Source organism: Amblyomma maculatum, chromosome 2 (assembly GCF_055883805.1).
Source record: "Amblyomma maculatum isolate TAMU_Amacu chromosome 2, ASM5588380v1, whole genome shotgun sequence".
NCBI classification, from domain to species: Eukaryota; Metazoa; Arthropoda; class Arachnida; order Ixodida; family Ixodidae; genus Amblyomma; species Amblyomma maculatum.
The window spans coordinates 97,146,254-97,171,510 of record NC_139345.1 but is presented as its reverse complement, the minus strand read 5'-3'; the positions used below and the strand labels follow the sequence as shown (position 1 = coordinate 97,171,510).

Here is a 25,257-nt window from a genome sequence, read left to right as displayed (position 1 = left end):
CATCACGCGTCACGGTCTTCTGTCGTCGCGGTCTGCGTTGGTCGCGTTGGTTGCGGTCGCTTGTTTGTTTACGGTTTCCTTTACACTGTTTTTGACTTTGTTTGTTATTCTGTGGTGTGAAATGGCTTCCGGAGATAATGATATAGTGTACAAAGTATCCGAGGTATGTATGCTTCTCGAACTCGGAAGTTGCTGATCTCAGCGCGGCTTGAAATTTTGCATTGTGAAGTTCCCTTCGCCGCGTATGCTGCGCGCGAAAGTACCCATCCGATTTTCTCCTTTTCAGGACGATAAAAGTGACGATTTACTTGACGACGAAGCGCTTATAAAGGCATACAATCGGGCTGTTTCTACAAATGAGGTACTTTTGCCGAGCGCACTGTTAAACAGTGATGCGAAAAAGTGGTATTCATGCCTCACTCTCCTTTGAATCTGTTTCGTTTCAGAATGATATCAGTGCAAGTAAGCAGCCGGCGTCATCTTCCACACCGAGCTCGCATAAACAACAGAAGAAAAAGGGCAGCAAGAAAACAGATGGCCACCATACTCAGCAGAAAACACGAGTACGCGCTTTGTTAAACGCCAGTAGATGGCAATCCATAATTGATTCTGTGATATGTGCAGTTTATAATATGTTTAACATGATCATGTCACCTTGCTTCCATTTTGGATTTATTGTACAAATATGTCTAAAGTGTTACTGCAATTATGTTTCCGCTTTCCTTACGAGTTGCAGGTAAAGGGGTGCAATGGGGAAACGCACGTGTCAGAATTTTTCGAGTGTGGTTAATGATGTTCGCCGCACATTAAATAATTAAAACGCAATTTCGTTCTTCCAAGTGGGATTTAGACTGCCTTGGCTTTATTAGATGAAATTTGAGTATGTTGAAAGGGTAGTTTTTCATACAGTGGTTTGATTTTAGAAAACTTGCAAATGTCAAGAAAGCATACTTAGTTTTTTTATTCACTTGATTCACTTCACGTAATTTACATGACATGGATCACATGTTACCATAAATAGTGCATTATAAATGCCAATTTTCACCAGTTTTATTTGTATGAACGTTGTGAACATGACACAAAATTTGAAAAAGTTATTTAATTTTTAATAGCCATTTATGCAGTTGTTGCTCTTTGCTGCTTTCAGTATTCTGACTTTATTTGCCCTTCCAGCCAAACTTTGGTAACTTCTGAGTAACATTAGTTATTGATACCCTTAATTGATTATGTACCATAAAACCTGTCATAACACCTGAAGAATGTTAATGGCATTCTTTGTCATTTATTCAGATCCCGCTTCTGACACCATGATTAGTTATTAGAAAACCAGGTAGAAAGTTAATAACTGACCAGCTTTAATTTGCCAGTTACAAATCTTGAACACAAGCGGGAATCTAACCACAAGGCAATGAGCTTTCAGGCTGTCTGATTCGGCAGCACTACATGTGTGACTGCTGCCTGCAATTGTCCTTATGCTAAGGGTCAGTGTTAGGCGAGACTGAGTTGGTGGGAGACTGAGTTCTTTCACATTTGCAGTGCACTTCACTGTGAATAGGGAAGAACAATGTATGACCTTTTTTTTTTTTTTTTTGATGTAAAGTCGGTCACTGTTAAGGAAAGATACAAATCTCCATAGCTACACCATTTTTCTTTGCCTGCAATTTTTTCATATCTGCCGGTGCTGCCTTAATCAACTTCATTTAAAAGGACATCAAGGAAAATTGCAGCTGGCCATATCAATAAATTTCTCTATCTTAATACTTTAAAAGAAAAATGGAGCTGATACACCGTATTTACTCGAATCTAGGCCAACTGATTTTGTGCTGACACTTAAAAGTTGAAGGCCTGGAAATTAAAACTCCTCAAATGTAACTCAATCAAAAGAAAACACAAAAATTTGAGACCGACAGCAGCTACAAAACACAATCAACATTTATTTGCCAGTAAGCTGCCCACTCTCACTCGTCATCATTGTTGCTCGTCTCCTTGTTACTGTCCTGCTCACATAGTGCACAGTCTCCCGTTTCACCACGTGTATTCGAACTGCTCCACGTTCTGAACAGGTGTACAACCAAGCATTCCGTAATGTCATTCTAGGCAGCAACAATCCAGCTTGCACGCTTCTGCTCTGAGTGACATGGGTTTGATGTGGCCTGTTGGTTCAGCTCTCGCATTTATTGAACCAGTCTGTATATAACTTTTTCTGCCGATCCTTAAAAGGCTATTTGATGCAGATATGAAGAGGCTGTAACTTGCCTGTCATGCTACTGAGTATGGTCACAACGTTTGTTCTCGCTTTGTAGAGCGCAGGTTTCACTTTTTTGATCAGGTGCTCAGGGTAGGAATTAAGGATTAGGAGAGAGCCACAGGTACTTTTAATGCTACGCGTGTCAGAAAAAATAAACAGCTAACTCTTATGAAATTGCTGTGACACCTAATGCGTAGGCCTAAAAGCCTCGTATCAAATGCGGTTCATATTCCATATGCATTTCACCAGGTCACGTGGCAGTACAAAGCTCCATGACCTGTGGAATTCCTTTGTGAAATTGGAGCTGCCCTCTTCACTGCTTTTATTGGCGGTGATTAGGGGTAGTAATGGCTGCAGTACTGTCTTCTAGTGGTAGTTTTATGGGGACACCTCCTTCATGCCAAATTTCCAATTTCAGTAATTTGTCATTGTATAATATAAATTATATATACCCAAATCTGTGCCAACCTCAGAATCTTCCATCTCGTGTTCTGAAAATAACAGTTGGCCTAGGTTCGAAATAGTATGGTAAGGCAGCAAAAAAAAAGTATAGTATGAGTGTCATTTGCACTGGCCACTTTCACCATTTTCCTTTTCGTTACTGATGTAACAAGTTTGAATAGGGCAGCAAGAAAATAAAATGCTCCATTCTTGAACCCTGTTTTCTTAGTAATGAATACAAACTGTTGAACAAACTTCATCATATCCACAAAGAACAAAACAATTGGTTCAAGCAAAATTTTTGGACGCTTTTATTCATTTGTTCTTTTGGGTGTGTGTTGATTATAAGTGTTTGTTCATATTGTTAAAATTTGCCTCTCTTTTCTTCATGCTCTAGGAATGGAAGGTGGGCGACTTCTGTCGGTGTGTCTACTCAGTTGATGGGCAGTTTTATGAAGCCAAGGTGAAATCCATAGATCATGACACATGTGTAGTTCGTTATGTTGGATACGGCAACGAAGAAGAAGTGTACCTCTCGGACTTGTTTCAATCTGAAGGAAAGTTGGCTCGACAGCGTCAGACAGACCAGGCCAATCGAGATAATGTGAGTGGTGGTCCTGTTCATTGAGTTAGTGTGACATGAGTATATCTCGTGGCTTCTGCATGCATTGTGATGATTCATTATGCACATTGTTTCTATTGTACTTTTTACTAAAGTTAGCAGCATATCTGAAGCTATCAGGTGTCATTTCCCAGCACCAGTATGATCATAAAGTGTTGACTGTCTGTGATTCATTATTTTTTGTGAAATCATCTTGGGGCTGGGCCTTTATATGAATTACACCATGCTGTGGAGTAGTTAAGAAGAGCAGCAGAAAATGCTGTAAGAAATAGAGCTAGCATTTCATAACGGCTGCTATGTCTACAAAATGGATATTACACAGGTTACTCATGAAGACCCAAGAATATGTGGTTAAAAACTGTAAACTAGCGTGCATATGCATGTTAATTTTCAGAAATTTTTGCCAACTAGGTTTTAAAATGCCAACACCATTTTTAAACAATGTAATCTGCACCTATTGTAGACAAGTGGTCGAAAGCTAGGCTTGCACGATTAATTTGTGCAGTGGCTTTTTATGCTTTGACACTTTTCTGCCATTTAGTGCACATTTCTGGTGGCAAACATGTGGAAAAGGATGCACATTCATGGCAGCATTTTTAGAGTGCAGTACTGTCGTAACATTTTTTGCCGAGCACTAAGCTCTACCGTCGAGCACATTCTCTTGGTGAAGTTAATTATGTGTCCCACATAAAGGGCTCCGAAAATACACATCAGAAAGAGAAGAAGGCACAAGACACAAGCATACACACTAAATTTAAACTAGAGCTGTGCACGGGCTCGGGCCAGGCCCAGGCCAAGGTATATTTGTCTCGGGCTGGCCGAGCCGGGCCGTACACCACGATCCACTCTACACCTTTCTCAAAATTTGTGGCCTCTGTGATCCATCTATCTTTTTCAGACACCTGGTACCTTTTGTTTTCACTGCCTCCACAGTACTTCGAGACTTATTTTTTGCAGGGAACTGACTTTTCATGTTTCATGACTTCTTGTTCTCTTGACTCGTACTTACTAATTTTTGTCCTCGGCACATGCACGTTTGATGGGATATTGAAGGTTTGTTGTCAAGCTTTGGTATTTTTTACAAGTGAAAGGGAGCGTATGCGTAGTATTTTGTATAGATCATATAATCACATTAGACACAAGACAGATTCTGGATGTATGTTCACTGTGATAAGTACTTTGTAGCATGGCAAAAAGGGTTACAGTTTCTGTGATCTGCTGCTTACCCCTCTGCGCGTTTTGAATTTTTTGTGTTGTACATCGCAGGCACATGGGTCTCCTACTCCACCAAGTGAAGATGACCATGGTGTGCCTACAAGTCATGGCCCTCGTGCACATGATAGCTATCCCCAGTCTCATGTGAGTATTTATTGCCTGAAAAGCAGCCCCTTGTTGCATTTGAAATAAACCCGCCTTGTCTAGCAAGCTGTTTATATTCCCAGCATCCATGACTCTTCGAGTGCAGCTGACGCTAGTATTTATCATTTTTTACAGACTTGGTCGTTAAGCTCCTTTAAATTTTTCTTCTACATTTTCCATATGTGTCTTCTGCAGTTTGTGTGGACACCTGGTCAAATCATTTCCTCCGAATTCTTTTTGACTTGGAGCTTTCTTCGGGAAATTCGGTACGCTATGCATATAGAAAACAAAATTCATAAAGGAATTGATACATGGTGATCGTAGCTTAATGTTGGTAAGTTCCAGTGTAAAATTTATTGCTACTGCTATTGCTATGACTGTGTTCCAGGAGACGTTTCACTCACTTTGCGTCAAGGAGTATCTGCTCAAAAACTGCAGTCAAGGATGAGGCATTTGTCTTAATGTTTAGATATTGCTAATCTGTAAATATGGGATGCTTCTCTTTAAATGTTTGGTCAATGGGATTTTTTGTTTGTTTGTTTTTGTTGTTAGAAGGGTGAACTGTTTGACATTATATTGGCAAGAGTAGTGTGCATCAGACTACAGCCAGGCTGTGTTAACTAACAGGCTGGTTAACTAATATTTAATAGTAATTTTTTAATTATTACTGGCAGGCTTTCGTGAATAGAATGTTGTTTATTGTCTCAGGGCTCAAAGGAGTATGTAAAAAGGAAGAAAAAGGGTTTAAATGAAAAAGAAAAGGGTGGCCGCTCTAATAAATTCCAAGAGGGAACGATATAAGTAATATAAGATGACTGATTGTTTGGCGAGAGATTCACTGCTGCTAGGTGCCGAATTCTCATCGGCTTCAGCGCTGGGCAAACCCACAACAGGTGGTGGATATCTGCCTCAGTATGTTAGAAGTTAAAGACAGGACACCCTGGGCATGTCGCTGACAAGCTTGAAAAAGTAATATCCATATCAGTTTCTAGGTTCTCAAAAATGCCATTCTTGTTGTTGCCAGCCAGTGCAGCACGAGGAATTTTGGGGCCGCACTCGAGAAAAAGCTAAACTAAATGGCCATGGACAGCACACAATAACTACACCTACAAGCGTTTCATCTCTCAGCAGCGCGCCTAACACGTCTTTCCTCGCAGTGCCCGCGTAGGAGCGACGAGCGAGTTAGCGTGGCAGTTTTGAGGATCTAAAAACTGATAGGAATTTTGCTTACAGTAGCCCTTAAGCCTATCTGTGAATAAAGAGCCTAACTTTTAAAGCTGAAAAGTCAGCTGCTTAATATTATTTAACCAGGCTGCGAGTTAATTCAGCTTCATTGTCATGCACATTGTAGTTGCCATTCCACTCTTCTGACTCAAAAATCCTATATTTATTTAATTTCTTACTTTCTTAGGTGAAACGTGCTGCGTAACTGACATGTTGAAAGCATTAAGGTGATTTTTACAGAAGATGAAGAGAAGTTAGACATCGTTAGTTTTGAGTTGAATTTATTAGATAGGAAATTGGAATAATCACTTTCGACACAGAAGTCCCTTTAGTCAAAATATAGCCTCCTTCAAAATTTCTTGCATCTCTGCTGGTGTGTCCTTGGCTGAATTTTTCAGTGTACTACGTGTACGCTGATGGATTGGTGTATAGATTACCAGAAGCAAATTACTACAGCCAGATATGTTTACACGTAGGACAGCAGACGGTGATTATTCACTTGCTGCCCTTTGCTGCAGGAATGGAAACAGTGCTTTGTAAAAGTTATACGCTTACTCCTGCTTATGCCAGGATTACCTGATAATGCTGCGCTAACCATAGAGCCAAGAAAAGGCAGAACACTGTTGTATGTATGTGCCTCCCTGCTTCATTGGCATCACCATTTTGTCTTGGTCAGACCAGACTCTAGACATGAAGCAGTTAGAAGGAAGGAGGGAGGAAGGAAGGATTCTGACACAAACTGGGAAGGCAGTGGAGCAGTGTTGAATAATCATTTGGAGAGGAACTGGCATTCTACTTTCTCCTGTTTGCATGCTTTATAGAAGAGCATATTAGAAAACTAACATTTGCAGAAGACAAGGAATGTGGAAATACCCTATTTTTCGGGGTATAAGTCAGGGTTTTTTCTGAAAGTTTTGTAAGTGCGTCTTATTCACCTGTGCGACTTATGAATGGAAGAAATCCGGGCCGTAGTTGCTATGCCTGGTCCACGCCCGAAAAAGTGTTTTTGCACTGCGCGATGTTGGCTCATGTTAACCCTTTTGCTGTTGGGTGTTTCTGGCCGTGACACACCCCCAGTGTCGGCTTGATTTCAGGGAACGAGCATAGCAATTTATTTTTGAATATAATTTCTATGCAAATAGCATAGTCAGTGGAATATGCACATTTCAGTCTTCTGCAGCTGTTGTTAATTTACATCATCATCAGCCTGATTATAGTTGAGATAAATGAGGATAATACAAGAAAAAACACTGTTCGATACTTCTTGAGAGTCCGAATTTGAGCTCGGCTCGTATTCATAATTAGAAGAGCCATCGCTCCTGTAAAACAGTCGAAGTTCCCGCGCGGTCAGCCATCCGAAAGTAACCGCGCGCACGGGGGGGCACTTTTGGTGGCCCGCACAACAAAAAAAATGACACGTTGTGAAAAAATGACAGGGGGAGATGGAAAAAAGCTAACATAACCTCCTCTGCTGCTGCTAGCCGCAAGCAAGGGCGCGGCAAGCTAGAGCGAAAGCAGCTATCGAGTCATGTGTCGACCTATTGGAGAGGTTACGGCATTCACTGCTGAACTTGACGCAACATAGCAGACACGCCAACAGAATAAAATACCTGCAAACCTGCGGCAGACAGCAGAACAACCCTGTAACCGCACATGCGCGCCGCAAAACAAGTGCGCTGCTTGATCGCTTAGTGCGGTAAAGTGGCACGTTTAAGTATTTGCTTTTTATTGTTTGCTTTGCCAGATTTCGGTTGGATATTTTTCTTTTTCTGCAAGTGAAAGGGTTTTGATTATAAGATGTATATATAACTATATTTATGTGCAACTATGTCATTATTTGCTATTTCATTTTCTTTTTTTCTCATTGGTGTGGCCAAAGTAAAACTCAGATGCCTGCTTGCTGTACTGTCAGCATGGGATCATCAGAGCTTTGCGGGGACAGAAAAATGTTTGGAAATTTGCTGAATTTGCATGAAGAGAAGCCTTTTTTGGCGTGTTTTGTGATAACGGAGCCAAGGCATTATTTCAAGCAAGCTAGAACTTCTAAGGAAATGAATTTGGACTTTGTTTTTTGTTTTGTGTCATTCGCAGGACATACCCTTTCATTCATCCCACTCGCTGCCACCGCCACCACCACTGGAACCCCTGCTTGGTAGGCTTCCTCCGTTTATGGTAAGTCAGGTTAAATTTGTTTTCCTCTTGTTCTGCATTGATTCCTTGTTAGTGTGCCAAAACAGGGTTGCAGAACGAAGGCGGCCAATCGGTTTCAGGGAATTTGCAGATTCTTATGGTAGAACATTGGCCTTGCATTCGGGAGCTGCTAGGTTCAACCCCAGTGTCTCAGGATATGCACCGAATTTCTAACAGGTAGAAGGTGTTCCTTAGCCTGGTGCTTAACTTTTCATGGGTGAATTGCTTGGCAAAAGGGCCTTCGACCTTTATCGAGGCTATCGTATGGTTAATTGCTGCTCCTGCAAAATTGCTCCCTCATAGTTGATGTCATTCTAGGACGTTAAACCTCATACACCATACCTTCACTGTTGAACGTTTAATATGATAGCTTTGCAAGTGCCATGAAAAATGAAAACTGTCTTGGCAACATCAGCATGAAGCCTTTACCTGCCAGTCGTGGCTAGTCGTGAAGGCAAAAACTATCCAATAGTGGTAGCAACGGTGTCTATTTGAAGACGGCTCAAAGGCAGCCTCAGGTGTTTCGAAGAGAAGCGGTTACATATTGGAAGGGGAATAGAATCATAATTGCGATTGGATACGGTATCGAATCTCGGCCGCGGCGGCTGCTTTTCGATGGAGGCGAAATGTGCAATGTCAGTGCACGTTAAAGAACCCCAAGTGGTCGAATTTCTGGAGTCTTCCACTACGACGTCTCTCATAGTCTGAGTCACTTTGCGACGTTAGTTCGATAAACCAAACCTAACCAGAATTGCAGTAGATTGCAAGTGAAAGGAAAATGTTACCTGCACCAATCCATTTGATCATCCCCTAAATATTTTGCAAGCTGGCATTGAAGCTTGATTGTTTAGTTATTTACCAGGTATGTTTGCTGACAAACACTGCTGGAGTCAGACAAAACAGCATTGAAATTTCACCATGCTTATGCCTTTTTTTTTTTATTATTTCATCTGCTGTTACATTGCAGCAGAGGCACACAGCAGGAAAAATGTACCATCCAGCACCAAGACACTGTAAAGGTGGCCTTTACAGTGTGTTCGAGACTTATTCATATCTGGAACCAGGCTTAAAGCACCCTTAAGCGCTCTGAGCTGGAGGCGAATGCTTGATAAAAGCCGCTCGGACACCCTGTTTTTATCAGTCAAGTAACATGCTGCCTACCAGAGTACTCTGAAACTAGCCAAAGGTTCCATATGCGAAAATGTTTTTTGCAGTTATTATGTCGTGCTTTCAATCAGCTGTTAGCACGCCTTTTTTGTTCAGTCTACAAGAGAGAAATTGATTTTTTCTGCCTTTGGACTGGGAGGCCACAGATTCAGAACAGCCTGGCTTTATTCATACTAGTGTATTTGGGTTGCTGTCTGACACAAACAAGGCATAATATGAGGTTCAGTTATGACTCTCTGTGATGGAATACAGTCGAACCCGGTTATATCGAACCCGGATATATCGAATTTTGGTTATATCGAACTCACGAAATATCCCCTTGAAAATCCCATGTAAAAGTATAGGAAAGCCGCGTCATATATCGAACTCAATTTCACCGGTCGTTCGATATATCGAACTCCGCACCACACACTGGAAAGTGTGCCTTCCCCAAAGACGATCGCATCACCCTTGGCTGTTTGCCGCGTGACGTTTCCAAGCCACACGCGGAAGGAATGAGAGGGGATAGTTCGGCGACGGCTGGTCTGGGCAGCGCTGCGCCTATTCCCCAAAGGCGCGCGCATCTGCAGTTGTCGTTTCCCGCGCGCCAACACATGACGTTTGCAAGCCATGTGCGTGGGTGTGCCCATTCTTTTGCCGAGCTATCTCTCTCCTTCAGCACGTGCAACGCATACGCCAAGCCAGCTCAGCCCCTTTACAGACGCCGGACACTTTCTCCAGCGTGTGTTGCGAACCTTCTGCGTGTGGCGGCGCGGCGGCTGACGTGGCTATGGCGCCTGCGGACATTAAGAAGTGGCAGCTCTGTGTGTGTGTGTGTGTGCTTTTTTTTTTTTTTTTCGAGAGTCATCCTTTCTTATCGTTGTGTTGTACGCGCGGCTAGATATAAGAAGCGGCAGGCTCTTTTTTGCGGGGATGTTTATTGATTTTTTTTTTTTTTTATCGTTTATCCTTGCATGTATGAATCAGCGAAAGCACGCGGTCAGCTGCTGCGATCATGACGCCCGCCTCAAGCGCGGCGTGATAAATCGAACCAGGCTTGTGCAATCAAGCCATCACGGGCACTCTGCCAAGTTCGCTCCCCGCCACCGCAGGAGCTATCAAAAGATAAACGCGCGCTGACGTTACCGCTGCGCAGTATCTTGGCACGCTGCCAATGAGCTGTGGATGAGACGACTGAAACGGACTAATGCGCGCCATCCACATGCAAGTGAAAATGCTCGGGATTTCTGCTGCCGCGGCGACACAGAAACCGTGTTTTGAGCTGCCGCGGTGGCTCGAGTGGCGAGAGCAAGTTTGAAAATTTTCGCTCTGTCACTGCCGCTCGTCGCTGAGATCGCTCAGTCGCTTGCATGTGAGCGAGCTGGCCTTAATGCACTTTTTATTTATTTTTTTTTTTTTTCATATTATCGGGTGCAAAAGTGGAGAATGGGTTCATTATGCGAGTGGGTTGGTTACGCGACAAATACGGTATCGTTTTTTCGCATCGTAAGTGCCGTCACAAGCTGATTTCTGTATATCGAATTATCGATATATCGAACTATTTCGCGATCCCCTTCGAGTTCGATATATCCGGGTTCGACTGTATACCGTATAAAACATGATCTTACTTCCTAGCCATGCTGCATGGCCAAATTTTGTTTTATTCGTAAAGTGCAGAAATCACCCTGATGGTTCTCAACAGTCGCATAAACTACTCCACCATACCACACACTTGTGGTTCGTGTGGATTTTAACATTATCTCTGCAGCGCATACGACGAGGACGAGAGGAGACACTTCTTTTTCACAGTAATGCCATGGATGACTTTACTGGTTTCATTAGAGGTTGGGGCATAATAACGACAGTATTGAATTGGTAAATTTGTCTTATACTCTGGGGAAGTTATGCAGTACTGCACACCATGCATTCACCTTCTTGCTTGTGATTTTTTTTTTTTCTTTTGTAGAAGCAGTCCATTCCACCGCCGCCACCACCGCCTCTTCCACATGGTGGTATCCCAACCAGTGAGGAAGCTCTAGCATCAATGCTTATGTCGTGGTACATGACCGGCTACCACACTGGCTATTACCAGGTAAGCGTGAAATTCTTCTTTTGGTCTCTTACACAGCTAGCCTAGCTAGATGGCTGTAAATGGCACATTACGTTGGTTTTTCTAATACCTTAACATACTATCATAGTGCATGAATTTGCATGAATTTTCTCAACATACATGCATTTATTGGATGATTATAAACACACTAGCAATTGACTGTTTCAAATGTCAGATGGTGCTTTAGAACGTTAACTGCAGTGGACTCTTGATAAAAGTTATGTCGAACCTCCAGTTTACTCGATCAACTTTCTTGGTCCTGTAAGTATCATGGTTGTTGAAAGAATCTCCTGTTTGCTTAGGTTCTGCATAAGTCAGAAGCTTTTTCAGCCTCCTCCAAGTTTCATTTAGTCAACTAATATATACGTATAGGTTGCATTGCACCAAGGATATTTCTTGCATTGCTAGGGGCGATGACAGGGTCGTTCGACATATTGCCGTTATATTCTTCTGTGAATAACATACAGGTCTGTGATTCTACTCGCAAAGTTCTTCTTTGTCCCGTGTCTTCATGCTGTTTTATGAGAAAATGCATAACCAACTCGCCCAAACTGCCGTTCTACTAAAGTTTTAGTGCCTAGCGTGCGCCGCATATTATAAAAAAATGCTATACAAATCGGAATTAGGAAGCTTCTCTCAATGAGAGCGACCGCCATTTTGAAATGCTTGTGTGACGTCAGAAGAGAATACGTGGTGGAGCGTATTCTCTAATGATTGTTTGACCAAGTTCTGATTGTTTGACCAATATTTTTATTTTAGTCAAGTTCTCTCAGTTGCATTCTCCTAGCAGTCTTCTCCTCATCACAGAATGCACTTATATGTAGGAAGACAAAAGCTCAGTAACATGAGCAGCTCAGTAACAAGGTATTTTGGCTAAGAATATTAGTAATTTTTATAAACAGCTTTTTTGAATCAAGAATAACTTTCTTCAATACGGTATTGTAAATGCGTTATTCAAGGCATATTTACTAGTGCTCTGGTCAAGTAATATCTAATTAGTTGACTTTATAGCTATTATATTTAGGCTCATCATTTAGCTTAGACTTGTAGGTAATTGTAAGTAATAACTAGATCAGGTTGTAAATTTATAACACCTTTCTGCACCTAGCCTATGTGTGTGACCAGGCACGTGCTCGGTCGCGCAGTTCCAATTTTGCCTGTGTGCAAGCCCAAAATTCCTTGCACTGTAGCAGCTATGAAAATCGCTTTTCCAAAATCTAAGAACTGATTAGGATATTACTTTCGGTGAACTACAGACCTACAAATGAATAAGGAGCCTGACTGGAATGGTTGATAACATAGCTGTTAGATACTAGTTAATCAATGGTCTATTTAACACAGCAGCATTTTGATGTACCACACCACTTACAGTACCACCAGAAGAAAGGGTTCTTTTGGCCCAAACGACCATTTTGAATTTATTGTAATGGTCTTAGGTGAAACGTTTTGTTTTATGCCAGTCTATACCCCTTTTTACTTTTTGATTCCCTAGATGTGACAGTAGAACTGAAGCGGATAAACAAAGTGTTGTGACAAAGAACCAAGAAAGGGTAACAAGTCTGAAAAATCTATAGAATGCACAGGCGCTCTTTAAGGTACCATCAGGAACCCCAGAGTATTGTAAGGTATCATCAGGCAATCTCCATGGATATTGCAAGAGCTGCCAGATGCAAGCAGTCACATGGGAAATGCATAGCCGCAGTTGACTTGAAGGCTGGGGACGAGCTGAATTTGAGGGCTCTGCTCAATAGCTGAGAAGCATTGAAAGCCTTTTGAGTTAAAGTAACGCTGTAGCTGACAGCTAAAGATTCCCTGAAGAATGTCTTCGAACATTTTTTTTGTCCTTGTGTACAGGGACGCGCTGTCTCAGCCGGCGTCGGACAAAAGGGATGCGCTTCGGGAACGCACCCATATGCTGCTCATCACAAAGCACCAAATGGGCCAGCTTGACCGAACTGAGCCCTCTTTCTTTGCTGAAATTGTTAAGTCAAATGTCACTGACATTGCAAGTGCTGCCACGTGTTTGCCATGAGAAACAGCCACTCCTTGCCTTAATGGTAATAATGTGGTGACGTCCAGGAAGGATGTAGTTAAACTACAAAGGTTCTTCTTTTTCTTTTCTCTTCAAATTTCACTTCTCTCCTGATTAACCTGAACCGCACTAATTACAGAATACAGAAATTATTTACAGCTATACACAAATTACAGCACAACTTCTCTGTCAGAATGCGGCCTCTTTTCACGTCATTCGAATCCAGTCACTCTTTTTCTCTTGCATCGATTGGCTCGCTTCGAAGCTGCCCTCTCTCTCTCTCGAAGTCCTCCTCGTCAGGCTCCTGTGGGATCCTCATTTCTCCGTCGTTTTGTTGCGGCTGTTTGTGGCCGCTGCTGGCGTCTTCCACCACTGTTACCACTCTAGACCACCAATGCCCGTCAAATTCTCAGAAACCAGCTTGCTGGCCTGGCTGTGGATGGTTGCGGAAAGATCAAGTGTCCTTTCGGGAGCAACACTTTTCTGCGGCCGACATTATCCTTCCGCAGGCCATCCGTGCAGCGCCAGCCTGCAGACCACCTCGCAAGTTGCAACCGTTCAGAAGAAGGAGGAGTCTGCCATGGCCGCTCCGTTTGCACACACAAACACAAACAAACATACACATGCATATGGCAATCTTTCCAACCGTTCATTCTGCCCATGATTAAGGCAATTCAACCGCGCACTTAACACTTCCACCGCCACTGAGATACATGTCTTCTTGGAACGCGTCACATCTCACACAACACCAGTGTGCGGCTGATGTCAGTGATCCCCCTCCAGCATGCCATGACAACAAAAACTAACGTGAAAATCAAAACAAAAGTGCCCTCGCTTCCTCTGCAAAATGGAGCTGGTGCTACAAGCCTTGGCAATGTGTTATTCCGGGCACGTGGTGCCTCCGACCTCTGCAGCGGAGGGTGGGCAGTCGGTTGAGTGTCGCCCATAGGAATCACCTTCAAAGTTGTGTCCCATGTGGAAATTTGCTCAGTTTGCGTCCTGCCCTTTGTCCACACATTAGACTTCATCCGTCGCTCGCAAATACCCTGATCGAAGCTCATTTTCCCTTCATTTCTTTCTGTCGAGCGGGATGGACACTTCATCCCTTGTCAAAAATCTGTGTCATCTTGGTGACCGGTCCACACGCAATCAATCGAGACCAGCCCCATTTTTGCCTGGCGCAACTTCTGTAGTGCCTGCAGTTTTCGAGCTTGACCTGTGTCTTATCTCCCTGGTCAAGCAAACATCTTGCTGCCGCCTCATCGTGAATGCACTTACTTGTGCAGTCCCCTGTCTCCTTTGACATGCTGCTGCCAGTTAGTTCATGCATGCGCTCTTTGCATTCTATAGCCCTTTCATGCAAGCAGAGCTCCTTTCTGCGCCGTTGCTACCATCCTGCTTTGCTGTGATGACCGTTACAGCCGCATCTGCCTCAGTACACCTCTTGTCATTGTCACAATCCTCATTCAGGACTGTCGTCCCTAAGCGTACTACTGGTGTCACTTCTATCCGCTTCGGATTTGTGACATCCTCAACGGTCGCATCTCCGTCGGATGCCAGCATGCGTGTCTGTCTGTTTCCTATGCGTCATGAGAACGCACCTCTGACGCATTAACAACTGCCTTCTCTTCCTCAGCTTCATTGCGACCTTCCGAATCTGTCAGTCTGCACTCTAAACTTTCTGCTCTCTGAACTTCTTTGAAATTCTCTGCGATGCCTGTCCCATTGTCTGGACTCACCACTTGTTTCTTGCTGGTTGCCGCTGCCCTGACAGCTTCCTTGTACTGTGAACTCGCTGCCTCCAATTCTATTTCTGTAATTTTTAGTTCCAGTTTAAACTACGCCATCTCGTCGGCAAAGGATAACCCCGAGCCTCCTCTGAGACTCCCAACCTTTGTGCTCGCCACCAGCTCCATCTACCGATCTCCTGCATCCCAGACCCACCCTTCCCCGATGCGGCCCCACAGTTGTCTTGTCGTAGTGCATTTCGGAACAGGGACCTACAAGACACCAACCTGTGTTGTGCTCCACAGGCGCTCTGGCTCGCTAGTAGTCCATGCCATAAAGAGTATAGAGAGTTTGTGGGATGCGTGCCACGCAGGTTGCAGAAAAACAAAGTAGCAGCGATATTGTGGCAATTTTTCATAGCTTTTGCCATGCTATTGAGAGAAAAAGTCCAGAAAACCAAGCAAGGAAAGTTTCACACTGCCGAAGTTTTGGTTGGCGTTACACGTTGACTCTGTGGAGCACATGACAGTGCCACGGCAGAGTCCGAATAATCGGGCAGGTTCTTAAAATCAGGCGTTCGAAAAATCAATTGCCGACTGTATTACAGTAAAAGCTCGTTAATTCGAACTTCACGGGACCGGGAAAAAAGTTCGAATTATCCGATGTTCGAATTATCGAATGGCCTCGAAAAAACTGACCAAAACCGTTTGAACTACGGTAAATGTACCGTATTTAGTCTCGTAACGAACTCGCTCGCATAATGAACCCACCCAGCCCCGATTTGTGCCTACGAATCTGAGAAAAAGAAAAATAATAGTAAAGGCGTCAGTCGTTAGCGCGTCCCTCTGTTTCGCGCCTTCACGGTCCACAACACATTTCTTGGCAGTGCGCCAAGATGCTGCGCGGCGATAACGGCGTGTTTATCTTTTGACTTTAGCTCCGGCAAGGGGGAGGAAAGCGAACTTGGCAAAGTGCCAGCGCTTATCCGGTTGTGCCAGCCTCCTTTTCAGTACGTTCGCTTTATCATGCTATGAGCGACTTGGGCGGGCGGCGCCGTCTACTGCCACTCCAATCATCGGAGCGAACGGTGCTAAAAGCCGGCGTCATGAACGCGGCAGACTCGCGTGCTTCCGTTGACGGCTGATGGGTGGAAGGATGGATGGCTATCGCAAAAAAATTTAACCCATAGTGCCAGTCCGAAATCATAGCCTTTTATGGGCATTGGCTGGGACCGCGCCGACAGTACTTATCCCTATTTCCAAATTAACAGGGTTGGAATTAACGAGTATTTAGTTGCGAGCTACGGAGGTTGCGCAGAAGAGAGAGCAGGCAGCCGCCGCCGCGCGGCCATGCACTGACCTTGCCGCGGCCGCGTCCCCTCCCTTCAACGCCGCCGGCCGCCACGCCGGTCATGGCGCCATTTAAGTTTTACGCACTCTTCCATGGTTTTACCTGGTTCCTTATTCTGTCCCCGTTTTGGACGTGCGCAGCCTCTAATTATGCCTACCGATCGCGGAGGTGTTTCTTTACTTTTTTTTTTTTTCCCCGCATGATGTGCGCCAAGTCGCCCAGAAGCGGCGGCGCGTAGTTCGAATTATCCGTAGCGGAACCGACTCGCGTTCGAATTAACGGGATTTTTTATACACAGATCTCTATGGAGCTTGGCCGGACCAAATAGTTTAGTTCGAATTATCCGAAAATTCGAATTACGAGGTTCGAATTAACGAGCTTTCACTGTATACTTTTGTTAAGAGTAGCCAATACTATCTCCAGTTCCTTCCCTGTTTGCCTGTGGTAACTACAGTCGTGTGCATTTATAGTTGGTTTGGTTTGATTTATAGGGTTTAACACCTGAAAGGGTTTAACTTGGTTAACCTGCCCATCACGCTGCAGGCTAAATATTGAGTAGTTGGGCTTTGTCCTCATACTGCCTTTGTTTGCATGTTGCAGTAATTTCTTTACTGTAAATCAGGCCATGCTGTTTATTGAAAGTACATTATTTGCTTGTTTTAGCGCTTAAAATCTTTTATATAGAATGACAACCTACGACATAAGCACAGCATTATAGCATTCCTCTACTGCGTGCTTCTTATTAGAGAGCATTGACATATTTGTGTTCTTTCCGGTTCTTGCTTCTTTCTTAAGCAGATTTATTTATTTCTGTTCCGGAAGTGTAAGGTCTGAATTTCATATCCTGTTTATTGTCCATGGCATAGGACAAGAGCGATCGCAGCTGTAAGAAAAGCAGCCCACACACACGTCTACTTTATTCTAACCTAGTGGCCATTTCACTAGTTCTGCATGGTGCTGGACTAGTACTGACATTCACTAGAACTAATTGCAAGCTGTAGAAACAAAGAATTTTGTCACATGCATGCCATCACTGGTTTAACCAAACAATGGGATAGTGTTGATTTCGTTGAGACACTGAGGGAAAACTGTTGGCTAACTTCCAAAGTAAAGCTTTTGGTAGTCATCCTTCTAAGCAAAGGCATCTTTGAGAAATTCTGTTGGGATGGTTTGGCATGAAACCGATAGAAAGGGATTTGGTTACTTTAAGTTAGGCCTTGTCCTCTTGTTGCCTTTGTTTGCATGTTGCAATCATTTCCTAGTTGCTTCATCACTCATATCACTCTTATGACATTGGCTCTTCAAAAATACGGACATTTTTTAAAGTAGCTTTAAGTGAGCGCAGTTTCAGTTGTATATAGTTACAATAAGAACAGTGTGCGTATCACTGAATTGTTATATTGCTGATCAGAAGCAAATCTCTGAGCTGCGCACGCTCTATATGTGGGAAAGCTAAGTGAAATATGTAAAGGGTTGCTGGCATGTGTATATTGCAACATTATTGCTATGTGGCAGGGCAACGGGCCACCAAGCCCCCAAAGGTTCAGCTGTCACTAACACAGCGCTTAGCCAACTGTCAGCAGCAAAGCAGTGCAAGAGGAATGCAGATCCTGCAGAATCAGCAGTTTCTTATTTTTAACTAAAAGAACTCGTGTCAAGCTTGGTAGAATTTCATGACCTGCTCCCTAGGTCAGTGACACCTTTGCTTCGCAGAATTGAGACTGGAGTTAGTGATTGTGTTTGCACTAGACTCTAATAAATTACTTCTGACTGTGCTGGCAATTATTGCATCAACTGAAACAGTCTGTCAGTGCCTGCATATAACGAGAACGAGGAAAATTCATTGCGCTAAAGTTTTTGTACTCTTACTGCAAAATAATGTGTTCACAAGCCAACGCTATCCCAGAAGCTACAAAAAATGTAGCAGACATCATGAAATGAATTTTGATCCCATGAGATTTGTTATTCTTTTACCTTGAGTGCAGTCCTCAGTGTGCATTATTTGTGCATTGTGCTTTTTTCAATATGAGGCCAACAAGGTCAGGCATCAGGCTGTCGTGCATTGCAGTATAGCCACTGCAGGTGTGAAATAGGGTTACTCTTGAAATAATGCGCCAAAGGGGGCTAGACGTGGAAGTCGCCTTCTAGCCTCAGCATGCCAGCCCTAACAGACAGAGCTGTGACCCTCAACCCGCGGTGTGAGAAATCGCCACTGCGGCGGGTTTGGGCCAGAGGAGACAAACCGAGTTTCGTACTCGAATAGGTTTTATTCTGCCCGTGTACACAGCAAAATATAGCACTCAAATACATCCGCTGTAGTGAGCGAACATCCCGCTCGCATACAGGGGTGAAATAAAAACCACCAAAAGGGGGGGGAGCACACGTGAAAAAGAAAAAGGAATGTTCTGCTCACCGCGCGTGGCTTCGCACTCACAGCCCACAGCGGTCGGTGCATACGATGACTGGGCGATCAAGGTAACAGTGGCTGTCTTCCCGGCAGGAAGTGTGAACCGTGCACGTGCGCAATCCCCTGCTGAAAGACGCGAGAGAATCGCGAAAGACGCGCTCGGGGAGAAGAGGTGTTCCAGGTAGGCCGGTTAAGCTGGGAGGACAGAGAGAAACCTGCGGCAACGTCGCTGCGGGAGACTGGGAGGCAGGGGGGGCTGGCCAGTGTGCTATCTCCTCACCATCCTCCCTGACAATGTACTAAACTCACGTGATAATTATGCGCGGCTTCGTGTGTATCCCCACAAACTTCATTTGACAATAGGCAATTTCACAGGGGCTCTTAAAATGGTATAATGTTATGTATTTATGATTGATACATATGTAAGTACTGTGTCCTTGGAACGTGCCTGGATGCCTTCCAAGGACACAATAATATAATACTTTTTTTTAAGGCAAACTTGAAAGGACCAGAAAATTTGTCCCTCTTAACAGAAGTGTTTAGAAAAAAAATTAGCAAGCATACTTGGCGTGTCAAGATATGTTACATGAGAACAGTCAGTAAAATAACCTTCCAGAGAGAGAATAACTGGTGATAGAGCATTTAGTATTGCACTATGTATGAAGCATGGAATCATCTCACATTATCCTACTTGAAAATGGCATTGATCTAGTTTCCTGTTTTTAATGTGCCATCTCATCTTTCTCACTATATCCCAGACCAGCTAATATATGTATATATATATACTCCACAATCAGGTATGCCATGAGCCTTTCCAAACAGTGCAGGAAATGCGTGCAATGCCAATATGTGGCCATCTGTATGCCATGGTAATGCATGTCACGACACCTTGGCATGCAGCGCAGGAGTTTTTATCTCCATGTCATCTAGTGGGTGCTCTTGACCTTGTAGTCCTTGGAAGGCAGTGTATGGCATGTTACACACATGCGATGCAGATATGTGGCCGTGTCAGATCGCCACTAGTGTAGGCTCGATGGGGCCTTGCCTTCTCTGCTCCTTCCAGGGCACTTTTTCCCAAAACAGCGCTTTCCTGCAAGTCATCCTCCCCATAATTCTTTTTAAGGGTTCGCGGAAAGTATTTTGTTGGGGGACACATTGTTGCCTTGTTGCCTGGAAGCATATTTTTTTTTTTTCCTGACAGTGCTGTGTCGATGACCCATGATTACCATTGCACCGTGTCACCGTGAAAGCTTGTCTTCACCAAAAGACATGCAACTATTTGTCTTAAGTGGATTTTTGTTACATTGAGTCCTTTAGGAAACCAACCAAATGCCTTGCGCTGTTCTTGTTATCGGAAGTTCATCTTAACTGAAGTCTGCTGTTTTCTTGTTAGGAATCTTCAAAAAAAATTTCCATTATCATTAAGGTCTCTTCAGAACTCTCTGTAATAGTTGGACACCAGGCATTACTGTCGAGCAGTTTTGCCTTACCTTTCTGCGCCATTTCTCTCATACATGAAGCAGCTAGCATCAACAAATGACTTTTTTTTTTCCCCTGCTTTCATGGATGGCCGAAACTATGATAAAAGTGTCATACACTCCACCTTTGCTGCACCTTTCGTGCACCTATGAGCATGGGTCATAGAAAGCATTGTTATGCCAAAATATTGTCAAAATAGCAGGGTTGCATAGTGTATTGGCAGCATATTTAGAAGGGTGCAGTACTTACTACTTTAGCATAGAGATAGTATGCTTGCAGCATGTTAAAATGTATGGCATAAAAATAAGCATACTGAAGGAATTAAAAGGAGAATGAATTAATTGAAAGGAGAATGCAAGAAGACTAGAAGACAAAATTCTTCACTAGCAGTAGCGCGTCCTTGATTCATGTGACCTAATCTGATATCTCTTTCCTTTCAGGGTTTACAAGAGTCCAAGTCAAGCAAAAGAGACTGCTGCTGCTGCAAATACAGTTGTCACAAGTGATTGGCTGGACGGCATGCAAACGATGAAAATCAAGCGCCTCGGCTTCTTTTTTTGTGCGTGATTTCATGCTTGTCCAAAGGCAAGCAATTTAGCTTAGACAACATTCTTGCTTGTAACTTGCAGCACATTCTGACCACACAGACTGAATACATGCCATTTACTGAAATATATCTTTCACTAGTCATGTCCTGTCTTAGGCTCAAGTCTTCCATGCTCTACATCAACTAGGTGATGTTTCTTTAAATCTTTTGCCTTTGTCTACTATATGTCGAGTAGACATTTTGTCTGCATATGTAGATTCAGTGGCATAGATGCTCTTTTCTGTCTCTACTTGCACCTCATTAGTAAGTGCTTATGCAAATTTTAAGCACGAAAGTGTTACGGAGTGGAAACGTAAACAAGGGAACACACATCTTTCCACAGCTGCCTTGTCTCTGCACATTTTGAGTAGAAAATGACCCACTTTCCTTTAATATAACGCTTGCTGAAGTTGCACAAAACGAGGATATAAAAGGATGCTACAGTTGATCCTGGGTATATTGAACTCTAAGGGGATTGTAAAATAGTGTACATAGATAATTCGCTATATAATATTAAACACAGCAATAAATAATCTTCTCTGTTATCCAGATACTTGAATACTGTGCACCCACGCTAGCGGTTTGCTTCCCAAATCAATGTGCTGCCTGCCAGCAGGCCTTGCGCTCGCTGTTTGTTGCTAGGTCTAACTCAATTCTCATCGAAGCTGCAGTGGATGGGGATCTGGGAGAAGCTGCTGCGATCATAAGAGGTCTAATTTCGTTACCGGTACACTGTAAAAATAATATATCAACTGAAATTGGGGCACAGTTGACCTTGGCGTTTAAATCAGCAGCAAAGCAAGACAAGTGTGAGCCACCAGTCGACAAGGCCGGCTTCGTTGCATGTCAGCAGTGTTGCTTGAAAAACAAGCACGCCAAGCCGAAGTGGACCCTCAAGCACACCCCATGTTCACCTTGTCACACACACAAACAGCACTGCTATATTTTTGAATGACATTATCAAAGGGGTATTCCAATAGTTCGACATAAGCAAGAGTTTTATATATCCTGCTTCTGTATATCCAGGATCGACCGTATTCAAGTTTATGGAGCTAGAAATATGTGAATCTCTCATTGACAGTGCTTCCAAGATACGAGCTGCAGGAAAAACCAATGAGGTTTGATTCTGTCAGCGCACAATTTTGCTGATGGCATTGTGCTCACGCATATGCTGCCATAATGTATTCGTGTGTATAAGTTCTGCAAGTTTACTTATTCATGCATGTACTGTAGGAAGCTGGTGCTTCTCTGCCATTGCCTTCTCGGTGTTTGAATGTCGAACCTAGGGTTCCAGAATTCTTCATTCTGTCTTCTCTCGTGGTTGCTATAAGCCTCTACAGGCTCTGTTTGAGTAGCCTTATTTTACAGCCTTGCAGTGTGTATAAATTATGCTTAATATATGTGTGTCACACTGCTTACTTATGGTACACAAAGTCATTATGCGCTGTGCATTTTAAACATAATTTGTCTCTCCATTTATTACCTTCAGGAATCCGTTCTATGCAAGTAGAGCAGCCATTAGAGTGCTTGTGGTACCAACCTATGCTCACATCTCTGTGGTTTTCATTTTGGCTTTGGAATGTTTTCCTATCTAGGTGTAGGTTTAACGGCTCGAAATTGTACCTGTGAAGACGTGTGATTGGTTGGTCATTTACACAAGGTTTGTTCATGGATACGTGCATCTTGGTAGCAGCAAGCAAATAAATGACAGTGAAGAAGGCTAACCACAATAGCATCTGTTTGCCTTTATGACACTGTGGCAAGGCCTGTAAAATAACTGATGAGAAGGATGGCCATGGGAATGTCATTCAGTCTTCATTTTTGTTTCTGCCTGACTTTTATTTCAGCTTTTATAAAAACATAGCCATCAGTGTCAGCTCAATAGAAATTCTCTTCTTAAAAGAGAAGTCAAGTTGCGACAGTCAACTAATCTAGTACAACAGCTGACTGTATTGAAACTTAATTTTGGGCAAGGTGGTTAATTTTGAATCTCGGGAAAACTTGGCTTGCGTCAAGAGGTAAACAGAGAATGGGAAACAGTTGTGTGCTCTTTTGCATGCTTGCCCTTTGTTCTGCCTGGTTTTGCAAGTAATGGGCCAGCCATATGTTTTTTGTTTTGTTTTTGCATTAATTCTACCCTCATTGATTTGGAAATTAGGATAATTATAACTAGAAGCTTGGGCCTGACCATCAGCCATGTAAACCTATGGCGTCTGGCCCTTGTTAATTCGGACAGAGGCAGGCCCACTGTGGTAAATGCAGACAAGGGATTTCATAGAGGCATGACCTGCACAGCCAACAATCACCGAAATAGACCTCCCGAAACCAACCTGAATTGCACGGAACAGTAGAGGTCGTGCACTTCGTGCATGCTATGGCAGTCATAACAACAGTTGGAAGTTCCTCATTTTCGAAATATGGCTCATTCGCATAGTTTCAGTTTCACTTTCCTTTTAATGCCATCCTACGGCCATGCGGAGGCGTGTGCACCGGCCAGTCGTGCCGCTTTAGACATTGCTTGGCGTGCCTCTGTTCTTTTATTTTTAGGTTGGGGTGGTGTCATGCTCTTCTGATGCTTACGCGTACTACATATCTGTCACTGGCATCCACATGCTGCTTCCAGTAGCTGAAACTACATGTATCCATCGCAGTTTCATCGCACAGGGCACCATTGCTACTTGGTTGCTCTGTGAAAAGTGTAGCGGAAGCCTTTGCAGTGTTGCAGCAGTTCAACATTCTTGGACAGAGTGCGCAAACCAGAGCACATTATGGAACCAGGAAAACAGTCGTTCTTACTTAGGTTTCATCTTGCATGCAGGCAGGCAATATACAGGTGTTCATTGGATAGAACTACTATGATGCAAGCAGTTTTTGGCAAATTCTTTGAGACACATTTGATAATTCAAACTGTCGGGTAATTTTTTTTCTATTAAAATAGCATAACTGTCTTCAGCGAGGTAGATTCTGCCATAGGCTGGACTAGTATGTGGAAATTTTCGTCCTTAAAAGGTAAGCTTGGCTCTTTCATAACCACAACATTGTGAATGTATTAACCAGCTCTCCTGCACTAGGAGTGGCTCTCGTGGAGTACAGCATAAAAGGATCTTTCTATCAGCTGCTACTTTTCATAAAAAGATGAATGATTGTGAGTTTCCAAATGTATATACATGTGTGTGTGTGTGTGTGTATCGGGGGGGGGGGGGGGGGTAATAGTATAGATCACTACGTAATGAAATAAAAGTCATGTCATTGCAGCCAGGATGAAGACATAGAGGCAATGACTGTGAACATTGCAGCAAGTGTGTTTGAACCGACAGACCGAAGAAGGTAACAGCAGGTTACTATAGGTTGAGAAACATTAGAAGTGGTAAGGGAAGACATCTACGCAGGTAACCGCAGATCCGGACCACAAATGTGAAATAAGAATAAGACGACAGAGTGCATATCTCAAGCGATGGATATGAAACGTTTATTTCCAGGTACAAATGGAGGGTTTCTTGGCTGAATGCTGTCTGTGCAGCTTGACTGGGTCTAAGGAACCTGTGCATACAATAACATACAAGCGCTAAGGAAATGTACACATCAATCACACGTACAATAGTCACATATAATATGACAAAAAAAGAAACCTACATATCAATTGCACAATTGGAAAATAAACAAAAAAAAAAGTCATATATTTGTTTAGTAGAAATAATACAAAAAACCAGCTAGATGATTAGCAGTGTGCAGCAAAAACATAAAATCACATTTGAACAGATTGTTTCTGAAGCTCAGCTTTGTTATCGTATTGTGCTTTTGGGCACTTTGTAGGATGCCATTTTTAGCTCATAATTAGTGCAAAAACATGGTATATCTCATGTATTACAACATTTCGCGTTTATGTTAGCACAATGAATGTCTAGAGGTGCGAGAGGGAGATGGAAGCCGATGAAAAGCTTATTCTTTGCAATATCCTAAAATTGTATAAGTTATCAACTCGGACGATGTTATGCACTCAGAAGGCGTGTTTGGAGGATGTGGTGTTATCAACGTCTGCTAATATTCGGACTGTTTTCTTTTGTAGTACCAGAAACCTATTTATGTTTGTTTTAGCCATTGTTGCCCATACCAAACTACAGTAGTTAAAGGTGTGAAAAAAATAATGCATAATAAAATTCAAGACCCCGCAGACTGGTGAGAGTTTTTTATTTATTTATTTATTTATTTATTTATTTATTTATTTATTTATTTATTTATACATACTGCAGCCTCGATGAGGCTATGGCAGGAGTGGGCAAACAAAGCAAACTGTACCAAGCAAATACAAACATATATACACACATATATATACAT

General features: G+C 43.0%; 1 protein-coding gene across 1 annotated transcript; it reads left to right on the top strand.

Moving 5' to 3' along the window:
- On the top strand, window positions 1–24,098 carry LOC146199336 (survival motor neuron protein-like). Its single transcript, XM_084594800.1, has 8 exons — window positions 1–163; window positions 287–361; window positions 447–563; window positions 3,087–3,293; window positions 4,578–4,670; window positions 7,986–8,066; window positions 11,197–11,322; window positions 20,777–24,098. The coding sequence occupies exons 1-8, from the start codon at window positions 122–124 to the stop codon at window positions 20,840–20,842; spliced, it is 807 nt and encodes a 268-aa protein (XP_084450926.1). The 5' UTR covers window positions 1–121; the 3' UTR covers window positions 20,843–24,098.
- The last annotated feature ends 1,159 nt before the right edge of the window (window positions 24,099–25,257 follow it).

What these genes read in the sequence shown, in the direction of transcription:
- LOC146199336 (XM_084594800.1), top strand. Translation starts at nt 122, where the DNA reads ATGGCTTCCGGAGATAATGATATAGTGTACAAAGTATCCGAG. An exon ending in TAGTGTACAAAGTATCCGAG is followed by an intron (nt 164 to 286) that starts GTATGTATGCTT and finishes TCTCCTTTTCAG; the next exon opens with GACGATAAAAGTGACGATTT. An exon ending in ACCACACTGGCTATTACCAG is followed by an intron (nt 11,323 to 20,776) that starts GTAAGCGTGAAA and finishes CTTTCCTTTCAG; the next exon opens with GGTTTACAAGAGTCCAAGTC.